The 13,597-nt window shown below is 38.9% G+C and overlaps 1 protein-coding gene across 29 annotated transcripts in view; it reads right to left on the bottom strand.

The window, feature by feature from the left end:
- Positions 1-333: 333 nt before the first annotated feature.
- Positions 334-13,597, bottom strand: part of LOC144638103 (cubilin-like) — an 84,449-nt gene continuing 71,185 nt past the window's right edge. For 19 of the 29 annotated variants that reach the window (XM_078497253.1, XM_078497257.1, XM_078497262.1 and 16 more), the window contains 12 exons: positions 12,688-12,844; positions 11,491-11,657; positions 9,991-10,038; positions 8,704-8,854; positions 7,924-8,093; positions 7,327-7,371; positions 5,238-5,280; positions 4,466-4,511; positions 3,487-3,544; positions 2,287-2,430; positions 1,497-1,568; positions 334-527 (listed from right to left, as the gene is read on the bottom strand). In XM_078497253.1, coding sequence (XP_078353379.1) covers positions 1,501-1,568; positions 2,287-2,430; positions 3,487-3,544; positions 4,466-4,511; positions 5,238-5,280; positions 7,327-7,371; positions 7,924-8,093; positions 8,704-8,854; positions 9,991-10,038; positions 11,491-11,657; positions 12,688-12,844 — 1,097 coding nt within the window. In that variant the 3' untranslated portion in view covers positions 334-527; positions 1,497-1,500. Of the gene's footprint in view, positions 528-1,492; positions 1,569-2,286; positions 2,431-3,486; positions 3,545-4,465; positions 4,512-5,237; positions 5,281-7,326; positions 7,372-7,923; positions 8,094-8,703; positions 8,855-9,990; positions 10,039-11,490; positions 11,658-12,687; positions 12,845-13,597 lie in introns of all 29 variants that reach the window. The other 10 variants (XM_078497266.1, XM_078497271.1, XM_078497278.1 and 7 more) reach the window with 8 other exon arrangements.

Here is a 13,597-nt window from a genome sequence, read left to right as displayed (position 1 = left end):
GTCTTCACTAGGAGGCCTTCAGCAATCCTTTCTCACCGCGATTCTAAGAGCTTAATATAGTGACTGGTTTAAAACACTCTCGCCACCTTCTCAGCCAATCACGAGTAAAACTAAAACCAATTGCGACTCACTCGCGCACGTTTTCCCGCGCTTCGTGCCGGCTACAGGTATTTTCTTTCGAGTTTTGCTTGGCTCACTGGATTGTCTGTGTCCTTTGTGATTGGCCAGAGTGATTACTTTGGTTTTGGTTTTAAGTTACTCAATTGAAAACTGCTCCATCACAACGTAATTGCAATTAGGTATAAATTAAAACAGAGAGAAAATACACCAGTGTTATGCTTTTCATTCCTTTATTAAGGTTCCCTCATTTAAATGAAATAAATCCCCATTGAATCACTATGACGAGTTTATTTTTTTGTCGGAACACAAATTCCCCTTGTTTATATGCCTCGTCTTTTCCTTTAACATCTACTTGTTTTTGTGTTTGTTTTTTGTCAAGTCCATAACAAGCCGTTTCTGCATCTGATCTGCGGAAAAAAGAATAGAGAGAAAAATAATTGCCGTTTTCGGATATAGTGGTGTTGTCGAGTGAGCGTTTTCAGTCGCTTTTCACATGGCGTCATAGCCTGCATAGCAAGCGTTCCCGTGCGAGCGAAGTGCTGTTATGTGTCGCGCGCGAGCGAAGAGCGAAAGATTCTGGCCGCGCGAAAATTGAGGCGAGAGCAAAAAAGGGAAAACAAGGGAGTCGCCAGAATATTTGCTCGCACGGGAACGCTTGCTACGCAGGCTAATGGCGTCACGGCGGCCATATTATATAATTAGTGTTTCAAAACAACGAAACGGCGGCCATGCTGGTGTACCAAGCCAATCCTGTGGGATTTGAAGTCTTTTCGTTAATATGTAAACGCTTCTTTTTGTTCCAATATTATTTGCATAGACGCTGGCCACGTGAGTAAAAACGCGCTATATTGAGTAAATGCTTCGGTGGCCAGCATATGAACGTGCCTTATATTATACCTGCCAACAAACCCGTCTTAGAAGTGAGTCTTACGCCTGCGCGTTGAAAACTTTGATCTCACGCCAACTCACGCCTACCAACCAATTTCTCACGCCTAGTTGAAAAATGTGAGTCATTACTGGCACACTTTCCAAAAAAAGTAAACTCAAACTTCAGCGAGAAACGAAAACTCCGTATAAAATGCAATAAAGGAAGATACTTTCCCCAAAATCTCAACCGAGTTTTGATAAGAAATGCATTGGGAAAGAGGCCGTATTTAGCAAAACATGTCCTGGGACTGGAACCGGGATACCTTCGGAACGTCTTCGGAATACTTCGGACGTCTCCGGAAATGGTCGTGTTGTCTTCGGAAATCCTGGCACTCTCAGGATAAAACTCTCAAGCCTTTGACCCAGAAAACGTTGACAGGTATACTATATTTACGAAGAGGAGACGTCTGCACTCAGGCTAATAGTTTGCCTGTTATTGTTGTACTTACCGGTCTAGTAAACTTTTATCGGCGCCATCTCGGCCATTTTTTTCTTCAACAAAACACGCCTCTTGTATTGAGCTACAAATAATCAAGTTCATTTGATATGTTTAATCAATCATAGAGCAAAGGCACTGAATAAAGAAAACTTAAAGTAGCTTAACAAGTTACAAATTTCAGTGAATATTGCGATTTCATGACAAAAAAAAAGCAGCTTGATTATATTAGATAGTCATTAAATTTAAAAATCGCCCTGACTTTGCCATAAAAGCCTAAAGCTCGAGCAGCAAAATTAAATACTGTAAAATCCCGTTTATGAGGATTCGGTGGGCGTATCAACTTTGTTAGGGGTTTGGGAGGGCTTATGATTGGGAAGCTTATATCCGAGGAGGCTTCTGAATAAAAAACCGTTTAGAAATTAGCTGGAAAAAAACTACTTACAGACTCTATTTATAGATATATTTTAAGAATATCACTCTGATCATACTTTTACTTGCGATGTTCAGCAGTTACTGCTTTAATTTACGACCTTCCTTTTTCGTAAGCAGACACTGAGATGGGAAAATGACCGGGGAGATGGCAAGGGAGCTTATAACCAGGGAGGGAGAAACGGGCGTATAACCGGGGAGAGGGGGAGGGGACTTGTAACCGGGGAGAGGGGGGCTTATAACCGTGATTTTACGGTAGTCGCTTAATCTTGAGAAATCAACTCGTTCAGAAATTCAGTTGCTTCGAAAATAGCATTTAAAGCTCCGGGATGTCAGCAATACTTGCGAGACCTTTTATCCGCTTCACTAACCTTCCTTGGTGTTCAGTTTCTTCATCAAATCAGCGGCTTTCTTTTCCAACTGGCCAATCACCATTGCCCTCCTGACGTCACGTTTCTGGCGACTTCCGCTGTTCATTGCGGCATGCAAATCAGACAGGGTCCTCGTGACACGTTCTATGAGTTAAAATACAGAAAACTCAACGTTTTGTTTAAGCGCCACGCAAGCCTAGTCCCCAGGCATTCTCTCTTGTTTCAATGACCGCGCAAAGCATGGGACGGGAAAACAGGCGAGCTCTATTCGGTTACGTCATCGCTAACAGCAGAGTTTAGGGACAAAGCTGGCGCTACAACAAGCTCGTCAGGACGGTTTGTAAGTCGTTTCAATTTATGTCACGGCATCTTAGCTTAATTTCCTGGTGTACAAAATTTCTATCAAACTGATAAAAACGCTAAAAATAATAGTTGTGCGTGGGAGGAAAATGCAAGGAGTACTAATAAGCCGAAAAATAAACAAGAAATGTATAGTTAAGACTGAAAAAGATTAAGATGTACATGTAATGTGAACGATAAACTTGAAAAAATCGGCCATTAATTAAAGTGGCTCTAAACTCCTTCCGTAGAATGTTTTAAAACTCTGCAAAAAGTTGTTTTTTAAAATACTGATCACAAATTAGTAATAGCAACTGAGATTCTCCTAGCTTGTTGTCACATTATCAGTACTTAAACCTGAAATTAAGGGGGGGGGGGGAGGGGGTTAATAGAGTATACCATTGCTATGATAATCTGTTGTGTCAAGCAAATGACCATATCTTGTTCGCCAATTATTGGTCATTCTTTTGATACCATTACTGTAGCATCACCCGATGAAAATTGTCAGTATCGATTCACCAAAGTATGCGTGCTGGAAAGTGCAGGGCCGTACCTAGGATTTTTTGTCTGCAGGGGCAAACTCCACTCTACACCGCTGCGGGGGCAAACTCTAATATAGCTACAAGAAATAGCCCAGCAAAATCAAACGCTATGTTAGAAATTTAGTTTTCCTGGCGGGGGCAACTGCCTCCCCCCCCCCCCCTCCCCCTGCAACCGCTAGGTACGGGCCTAAAGTGCTCAAGCGTCTTTTTTGGTTTTAAATTTTTACCAAAACAACAAGAAAACGCAACTGAATAGTTCCTATACTAAAGATAAACTACAAGATGCACAATGCGTCTAGACGGATTAATGCAGTAATACCTTTGTAGCTCCTGACAGAGACTTTTGATTGAAGTTCGTTGTCCACAATCTTTTCCATCTATGAAATGTAGTCGAGAAACAAACACTCTCAGTTAACGCCATTTAAAGGTATCAAGGGAGGGATTAAGAAAGTGGCTTTAATTCACCACATAACTTTGAAAAGTTAAGTCTTTTACGCTGTTGCTAATGATACATATGAAACTGACAACAAGAAATATTGTAACTAAGTGAATCAGTCATATTTTCACGTAGGATCTTTGTAACGATCTGTAATACCAAAGGAACAAAGGAAATACCGTATAACGGAACGATATAACATACTGAACTGTTCTGTACATTTATGGTGCCACGTTTGAATAACCCCGCTCTAATATTTCTTGAGAAACTCTTCATTCAATGTTTTATCTTTTTGTGGGACGATTAATGACGTCATTACTTTCCTCATTTGCATAATACAAAAAAGTAAATATCTCTTAAACTAAAAAAGATATTTCAAAACGGTCAAAAATTCTATCTTTTGATGTACGTCACGTGGGATGATGACGTCACATCACGTTACAATTACATCATGATGTCAATACAGCCGCCATCTTGGATTTCAAAATTTTTCCAAAACGTCAGATAACCGCCCAAAATCGATAAAAAAGTACTCATAATTGCATAAAAGTACTTATAAATTAATTTTCATTGATAAGAACACAAAAACTACAAATGTGGGAAAACATGTCTGTCAAAATGCCATTGTCATGGTGACGTCATATTCCCGACACAACAACCTATCCAAGAATATAATTCCCAGATAAATTTTAGATAAACTCGTAAAGTTTGGCAGCGTTTGGTTGAATCTTGAAAAAGTAATAAGCATTAAAAGTCAGCGCAAGCACTTTCCGCCCCCCCCCCTCCCCCCCTATCTGGATAGGGTTTAATAATAAAACAATGAATAAAACGATATCAGCGTGAAGTATACGTATACCATTACCTCATTAAGTGTGGCTCGCAAAGTGTACAAGTAGTGTTGCAGTTTACTGAAATTTAAGGAAAAATCAAGCCACTTTTTATCATAGAAAATATAATAAAGCCCTGGCCAAACGGTAACGCAAATGGACGCCAGTAGTCGCAAGTTCTACATCTACATTTATTAAGTTGATAATATCGTTTAAAGCTGATTTCCAGTCCGTACTGCGCAGACTCGGGGTTTGTTTACGTTTTTGTTTTGAATTCGTTGAAATGTTACACTTCGGTGACAGCATACATGAAGTTTTTTTAGTCCGCCATTACAGTTCGCTTCGTTCAAGAACTTCCGATGAGCTGAAACGTCGGTTTGAAATAGCGTCAAGGTTCTTCTACTTGTTATTATTTGTTCTGCAAGGATATCTGGCGTTAATAATGAAGAAACAGGTAAGTTTGTCACGTAATTTTTAGTTTTGCTTTGTTTGTGAGGCTCACATAAACATTGCAGCCGAGATTGCGCAGTACGGACTGTAATTCATCTTTAAGACATAACATCAACTATAAAAAATAGATACAAAACATGCTCAAGTTGAACTTGCGTACTGGCTAGACCTTTCTCAGCCATTTGGTATTCTTTTGTGTTCTTTCTGCCCGCCAAGCCTCCCTACCGGTTCAAAGTCTTGTTGTTCTTTGCACATGCTAACGAGGCTTGGCGGCCAGTTTAGTATGAACACAAAAGATTAACAAATGGATGAGAAAGGTTAAATCGCTAAATATTAAATTAACAATAAATGACTTACGTCTTTGCATCTCGACTGGGATAATATGAGGGAGTAGGCGAGGCTGTTAAAGAGACAACAAAAAACGGTTTAGACATATTTTGACCGTTATCAATTCTACTATTTAAATTAACGCTACAATGAGATCTACGATTTTTGGCCACTGTTTGGATAGTAAAACCTTGTCATGCAACAAGTTTTTACAAATTCACAAATGTTCGTCATTTTTAGTCTTTCACACCACCGCCCTAAAACTATATAGTATATTAGTGTTCTCAGTTGAAACCGTAACCTGTAACACCTTGGAGGGGTGTTGCTAGTAAGTGTTATGGCAGTGCAATAATACAGTGTTGTTACACAAAGTAAAGAAAGCCCGCTGGCCATGTTCCTCCTGGTTACGCCTGTACTATGTCTTGGCGGATTGTGCTAGCATAATTTTTGGCATAATTGGAGCAAAAAGACTATTTTTAAACGAGCACTGCTACGGCATTATTAGCAAATATTAGGCCGGGACTTTTTGGAGCATAAATTCATAAAACAGTTAGTAAATATGGTGTATTTTCTACAGAAATAAATTAAATTTAGGTAGTATGTTCTTGCGATACGTGTTTTAGCTACGCTTATAGTAGTAATAGTGATTGTTAAGTGATTGAAGGCATTTTACGAACGGTTCAGAGATGCGAGCAGCTAATTTGGACAGCTGGCGGCCAAGACAAACTGCCAAAACAGTTTATTTGAAAAACATCATAATTTGGTGCCGTTATTGCGCGCCTCTTTGTACAGGATCTACATCATTTTATGAGCATAGTTTCGGAAATCAGGAGCATAATTTGGGCATAATCAGTTTGGCAAAATTTGGAGCACAGCTGCTGGTAGCATAATATGCCACGTTTAGGAGCACAATCCGCCAAGACCTAGCCTGTATTCTTGGTTTTTATGTTACGTCATAAAATTCTGAAATCAAAATTCACTACGCGTGCTAAATTTTCGTTGTCATTAGGCGAAAGATAAACTAAAAATATATATTTTTGCAAATTTCCAGATCGATAGTGTCATTCGTTTTTAAAACAGAGCATTTTGAATATTTGAGTTCTCCGTCGTATGTGACATCAAGCTGAGTGCCGTGACAAAGCTGTTTTGTTTGAAAAAAGGCCTTTCCTTTCCATTTTGTGCAGAATGAACAATTCAGATATAATAAGTGGTGTTTATGTGAAAGTGTACTAGCTCTTAAGCCAAGGATGGCCGCTGTTGTAAACAGAATTGAGTTCCAGATGGTTTCTCTGACATCACGGCGGCCATTACTGTGTCCCTCGGCAGGACACAGTTATGGCGGCTCCATACTAAGGTTTATAAATTTACGTGGAAAAGTTCGGAAAATAACTCGCGAACGGTACACCGCACAGACCCGAAACTTGAAGAAAGTGTTTATATATTTAACATCTATAATATTTGAAATTCATAGCTTCTGTAGTTGAATGGTTTCGAATTTATTTTTTGATTGCGTGACAGTGAAAACCAGCAATACAGAAATGTAATAAATTTACAAAAAAAAAAGTTATTGAGGGCCAAAGTATTTTCTCAGAGGTCTCAAAATTGAAAACCTGTTGATAATTATATTACAAGAGACCATGACACAAGATAACTGATGCCAATTTTCGTGATGAATCAAGTACTGCGCAAACTAACTTTATTGCAGTATTCAAAGATATGCGAACTCTGAAGTTCAAATCATACCCAACGGTTTACGTTTTTTGCTGCCGTCAATCATCACTTCAACCGGTTCAAAATGTCATGTCTGTCAGTTGTGATTGGTGGATTTCGATCTATTTTGTTTGTTTCTGTTTTTCAAGGTTCGTTGCCTGATTGACGACAGCGAAGAACGCAATCGTTAGTTGAGTCTTGAATTTCAGAGTAAGCATGTTTTTGAAAACCGCAATATGTTTCTCTCCTGTTTTAGATAACATTTTAGACATTGTCGCCTCAATGCCCAATCAGTATATTCTTTTGGTATAATCTTTAAAATAGCGAAAGATGCAGTTTATTTGTGGGAGTTACACGTAAGCGGTCAACAACATTCATTTTTCGACATTGGTAACTATAACACACTCACTGTATGGTGGATAAGTCGTCCATGGGAGAGAAGTGCTGGCATTTCCTGCATAAATAACAGGACAAAAAATGAAACTCAAGCATATTAAATGCTCCAATACTCATTTGAACCAAGCTTAAAATTTTATGTTGTTAAAATACATCTCCGATGTATTTTAGACCGTTTTTCATCAGTAAAAAATCTACTTGAAATTATTTTCATACCGTTTGGGTTATTAAATTTCCTAAAAGAGTAACATAAAGAAGCAATCACGATCTTTTGCAGAGTCAAATGAAACATCTGTTTATAAGTTTTCGTAGTGGGAGGCGCAGTGGCCTAATAATAAGCGCGCCGGACCGGCGAAATAATGCTATGGGGTGGGGGGGGGACCCTGCGACGAACTAGCATCCCATCCAGGGGAGAGTAGAAATATTCCGCTCCGGCAGTATGCGCCACTTGGCTTGAAGCTGCCCCTTTTTTATAAGTTTACGTTGGTAGAAAGTAGTTTGTATTAGTCTGCGTTTGTCCGATTTTCTTTAACAAGACACTTAGTTCTCTTTTCCCGTTTCACTGGAGAAGTTTTGCTTTCTTCTTATGAATTAAATCAATATGATTTACCGTATGAAAAAAAGATATACAGCTTGTATCCTTGGTCAGTAACAAAGCTATCTGAATGGAAGGTTATCACGGCGTAATGTCCAGACACAGTTACATCATGTCCAGATTTATTTCCACAGAACTCTCCAAGTGTCTGGTTTCTCTCGTTAGTGATCCTCAAATAGTCAAAGCTGTGGTTTTTAAAAAAAGGAATGTGTAAGTTGGGGTCTATTTGCTTCATTTATATTACGAAACATGTTAATCTCACGCTTACTGCTTGGTTAAGGCAGGGCCGTAACTAGCAAGAGGCAGACGGCAAGGCCCTGGTTAAGGATATGATGGCAGCTAGGCAATGCACGTTAAGTTCTCATTTCCTGTTCTCTGCGGCAATAGCTAGTGATGTGTTCATATCAGATAAAGGGACTGTGTCACGGCTGAGTTAGTTTATTTTATTAAGTTCTGCCAAATACTCGCTATGAAACTTTATGTTTGCAAAGAAATTACTTCTATGGATCTAAATGACAAAACCATTGCTTCACTGCAACCAAATGTGTCTCCCGGTCGTTAGAATTTAAATTTACAAACAAACAAGATTAACTTTTGATAACTGTTTAGCCCAACAATATTTCAAAAACCCGAGTATCGCAATCCGTTTCAATCTTCGTCGCATTTGGCCATCCGTACCTTCTTTTGTATTTGGTGTGTTATTGAAATGTTCTTTCACTGTTTTAAGAGGTTATTTTTATATTTCAACGAACTTGATGGTCATTTCCCATGAAGCGTTCGTACGTAGTTACTTACCCGCAGTCGTTCACTTTAAAAAATTCGAAAACAATTCTTAACGCCTTGCCGTGTGGGATGTGGATCGAATAAGTACAGTCCATGTTATTCGGATAGTTGTTTGGATATCCAGGACTAGTAAGTGTGTTGTTTTGCACATATCCACATCCGCCTATAAAAAAATAAAAAAACAATTATTATTAAGAAGAACTGTTATGATGTGATACGGCAGTCTATAGTTAAAATCGAGATAAAAATGAAGAAGGGATGGCGCAGTGGTGAGAACGCTCGCTTCCTACCAATGTGGCCCAGGTTCGATCCCCAGACCCGGCGTTATGTGTGAGTTGAGTTTGTTGTTGGTTCTCGTCCTTGCTCCGAGGTTTTTTCTCCGGGTTCTCCGGTTTTCCTCCCTCCACAAAAACCAACACTTCTAAATTCCAATTTAGAATCACTGATCTGGAATCACTATGTGGAAGATGCCGTTGTAAATTCTCAATTTTTTATTTTATTTAATGCCCTTTGGTGGTAATATATATGGTAGACTAGGGCGAATAGTTTGAGTTCCTTACACGCACAATAAAAAACAAACTTCAACGCAAACTAATTTAATTAATAAGGACAAATAACACGACTGGTTTTATTTAGATAAAGAGAAACTATATATCACACAGGGTGCAGTTTGCGGTTAGTGTTTGGTGGTGATGCAGTAAACCAGGGCGGATAAAATTGAAAAAAACTTTAATAAGGAGGTTAACTGTTCGGTTTTACGGGTTTTAACAGAAGCGAACTTATCACAACACAAAGTAGTCACGGCGTAAATCAGTAAATGCTGTAAATTGAGGAATGATCGCCTAGGCAATCTATACAGTTGTGAGTAATAAGTGACACAATCAATCAACCACAGCTCAAAAGACCATTGGACGAAACCCACATGTGGTATGACGTCACTATCATTCCTGTTAGTAGCTCTTCAGTGACTTCACAATTCTGTGATATTGTCATCTGTGCATTGTTAATAACATAATTGACAATTTTGAGAATTCCGTCTAGCAACCTAGAACTGACCGATTTGTTATGAAGGTTACATGCCAAACTTGCCAAAAAACGTATTGAAGCCTCGATCTCGGTTTCATAATTTACCAGATCAAACAAACGAGTGTTCGAGCAAACGACCAATTATTTTACGTTGTTGTGAGTTTCTAAGAATGGATTGTATCGTTTCCAGTTTGGAACTCCTCGTGGGAAGATAATATAGGTTCGGACTGTGGGTCAGTAACTGTTAGTAAGTTAAAATAAGTTCCATCTTACCGCTTGGTTGTGTGGTGTTATGCAATGGCGGACTAGTTGTGTTTAAGTCTACAAGAATCAAACAGCAGTCTTATTAGACTAAAAAGACAATAACTACACAAAAACATTTATACAGCTGATATAAGTCTTTTGGATCAACTGGCACCAATTCGTAAAACGAAAACAATATGGTTCTCTACAAAGGAAAAGTACTTGGACAAAGATCAATCCCTGCGTTTCGTGTCTGTTGGAAGAAGATGAGCGCTAGAGTGGAGGTCGTGTAGAATTTTTAGAAAGATTTACCAGAAATGTTACCTCTTTAATTATGGAATCATTAGGCATCCAATTATCTTTTTACTTGGGGTGAAATGCTGAGCACACACGGTCTACTGGCGAACACACTATACTTACTGGATGGTAGATACAGATATATATTCTATATGGTTCAACTGGGCGACAAAAATTAACAGCAGTAAGTGTATACCACACAAGTGAATAGTGCTCTTCGCGCGCGCTGATTGGTTAACTCGGAGGTGATTAACAAAGTACTATTCACCTCGGGACAGCTAAAGAGAAACAAACTGCCTTGGTGTGTCGCTTTGTTTACCGAAAGTGCTTTAGTCCGCAAGTTATTCAACTTGTGTGGTATATACTAAAACAATTATTCACCTCAGTGTCAGTAATTACCCACCACTATTCACTTCCACGTTGGTGAATAATTGTCACTTATTTTCGGAATGGGTCAATACCATATGCACTGTTAGTCCGGCGGCTTAGCTCCTGAATTGTGCGATTTTTGATACAAGCACCAAACTTTGCAGGATTCAAGCATTCACATACTAATCAATTCTCGATATAGTGCCAACGCTAATTTCCTATTTTCAGCTAGTAAGTAGCAATGAAATTTTCAGCCAAGAGGCCCCTCCCCCACGAACTACTTCTTCTTGTGCTTTTATACACTTTTTATTGTAGATTTTATTTCAAAAATACAGATATGAATGCTTTAAATTAGGCTTACAATTGTTATTTTTTAACCATCTTTAACCAATAATTTTTACTATAAAGTTATTGCATGGAAAAAGATTTTTTGTTCCCCGCCCTCTGCCCCTCGCGTCTTTCGTTTTGCGCTAGCGTCCAGGTCTCTCAGGATTCATTCTCCAATCCCAGCGTTCGCCGCTCGCTAACAGAAGAAAAATAGGAAAATATAGAGGGCTGTGAACAGTCTAAATTACAGCATTTCATTCTAAATTTTGTACGTGCGACTTGGTATCACTACCTGGCATAAAAGTATTTGTCTATAAACAAGGACAAACAAATATTTCACGAGCTTTCACGAAATTCCATTGATTTTAATAAATTACGGTTTCCATGGAAACTGGCGTATTTCGGGCTTGGCACTATATCTGAAAAATCTTCTGTTGGTGACCACTTTCATTGTGCCAAGTTGCATGCTTGTATCAAAAAGTGCACAATTCAACTAAAATTTCGAGCTAAGCCGCCGGACTATGTGACCGTACTTACCGATAGCACTAAAAGTTACCCGGTATCCTTTGCGGGTAACAATCGCGTCGGAGTAGAACTTTATCACAACGTATTGTCCAGTTACAACGACGTTCAATCCAGATTTAGAGCCACAGTATTTCCAAAATGTCTGATTGTTTTCGTTGATGATCTCCAAATAGTCATAGCTGCGAATAAAATCAGCCATAATAATTTGCGAAGGTGGTTACCAAATTAATTGATTGTTTGACAGAGTCTTCGAACCAATGCCATGAGAAATTTATGCGGACTAGCAATGAGGATTGCTTTGTTGAATATCGTCAAAAAACCTTATCGGCTTCTGCTATCAGACATAAGGGTTTTGAGGGGGTTAATGAGCCCAATTTTATACTCTTTTGTAAAATCTTCAGAATATGTTTTTTCTTCCTCTTATTGCTGTTTGTTACTGTGCACAATCATCATATGCGACATTGGAAGAATAAAAATGTTAATAAACAGCCAAAATGAACGACGTCTATTTTCTCAAAATGTAAACATATGACCCCCACCTCAAAATTTAGAAATTAGAGATTGGCTCTGATTAAACATTCGTGCAAAATAAAATACAAATCTGTAAGATAAATTTTTCGCAAAATAAGAAAATGTGGTATTTTGCCTATTTTAAAATAGCTCAAAATCTGTCTTACAGATATTTTTATGCTGCATATGGTGGTTGTACGCTGTAACAAACAGTAATATAAGAGAAAGACAAAATGTTTCTGAAGATTCTACAACAAAAGTTAAATGTTTGGCTAATTTGCCCCTCAAAACTGTAGTAAGCCTGGCACACAACAAAATTATGAAGACAAACTATCGGCAGCCTACTAGTAGTGCTATCTTTCCCTGCATATCATTTTAATGCTCGCTAAAACAACCAACGCCAAGCAAATTTTTATGTGAACCATTAGCTTCATAATGAGCTACTTAACGCTTAATGTCGTACACAAAAGGGGAGCAACTTCATCCTCTCTTGCTTGCCTCATGATGTTTTTACAACTTTGAAGCTTATTTTAATTCATGCACTTTGAAAAAAGGTAAGATATACTGAGAACTGGAGAAAAAATCCATTTAGTCATTAAACGAAGTGGCGGAAACAAAAAAAAAAGGGTGTTACTGGCCTAATCAGTGTTATTTATATTCACTCCATGGATATACTTTAATTGTCATCTCGTTTCTTACCGGCAGCTCCAGTGATGCTCCACGACAAACTCGTTGAAGTAAATATTCATTGCCTTGCCACCTGCAATAGGCACCCAATAAACACAGTCCATGTTGTTTGGGTAATTGTTTGGGTATCCGGGACTTGTCAGTGTGTTATTAACAACCTGCCCGCATACTATAAAGCAAAAAAATATATTTTAATATTTGCGCTCACATCATGTCCCTTAAAATCCTGATTATAAGCTTTGGGCTTATTTTCTTACAATTAAGGTTCTTTTTGAGTGAGGGAGCCTTGTAATCGGGGAAAGGGTGGCCTCCTACGCAGAATTGCTTTGGGATCGTCATGCTATTTTCCCTTCAAGATTTGGGAAAAACGCCTGACCAGCCCAGATGACATCTACGCAAGAAATTAGGGGAGAGGGAGGGGCACTTACCGTAAAAGACTTATTAAGCCCCCTCCTCTTTAGTCACTCCTGTAGTCCCCCCCTCCCTTCCCGCCCCTCAAAAGGTCTGAACAAGAAATAAGCCCCCAAGAGAACATACGGCAGCATCGGAACGAAAGTCTGCGTTTCAAAAGCGCCTGTGTTATTTGAAAAAAAAAATTCGCGCTTTTGTTGCAGAACAACACGTGAATTCAGGAATCATAGCGACCCAGCCCAGCAGGGTACCCTCGCCTCCACCACTGTGAGAAAATACTTCACGTCCAACCCTACCCCCCTCCTCACAACCTTAGCAGAGCTAACAGATAAGTAGCCTTACCACTTAACGAAACAAACGAGTGTTCGAGCAAGCGACCAATTATTTACGTACGTTGTTGTGAGTTTCTAACAATGGATTGTATCGTTTCCAGTTTAGAACTTCTCATGAGGAGTTAATTTTCAGATGCGGACCGTGGGTCGGTAACTGTTAGTATTAGTTAAAATAAATT

The sequence above is a fragment of the Oculina patagonica genome, chromosome 14 (assembly GCF_052425735.1).
Source record: "Oculina patagonica isolate OP01 chromosome 14, crgOcupat, whole genome shotgun sequence".
Classification (NCBI taxonomy): domain Eukaryota; kingdom Metazoa; phylum Cnidaria; class Anthozoa; order Scleractinia; family Oculinidae; genus Oculina; species Oculina patagonica.
The sequence above is the reverse complement of the archived record's forward strand: the minus strand, read 5'-3'. Positions and strand labels throughout refer to the sequence as shown.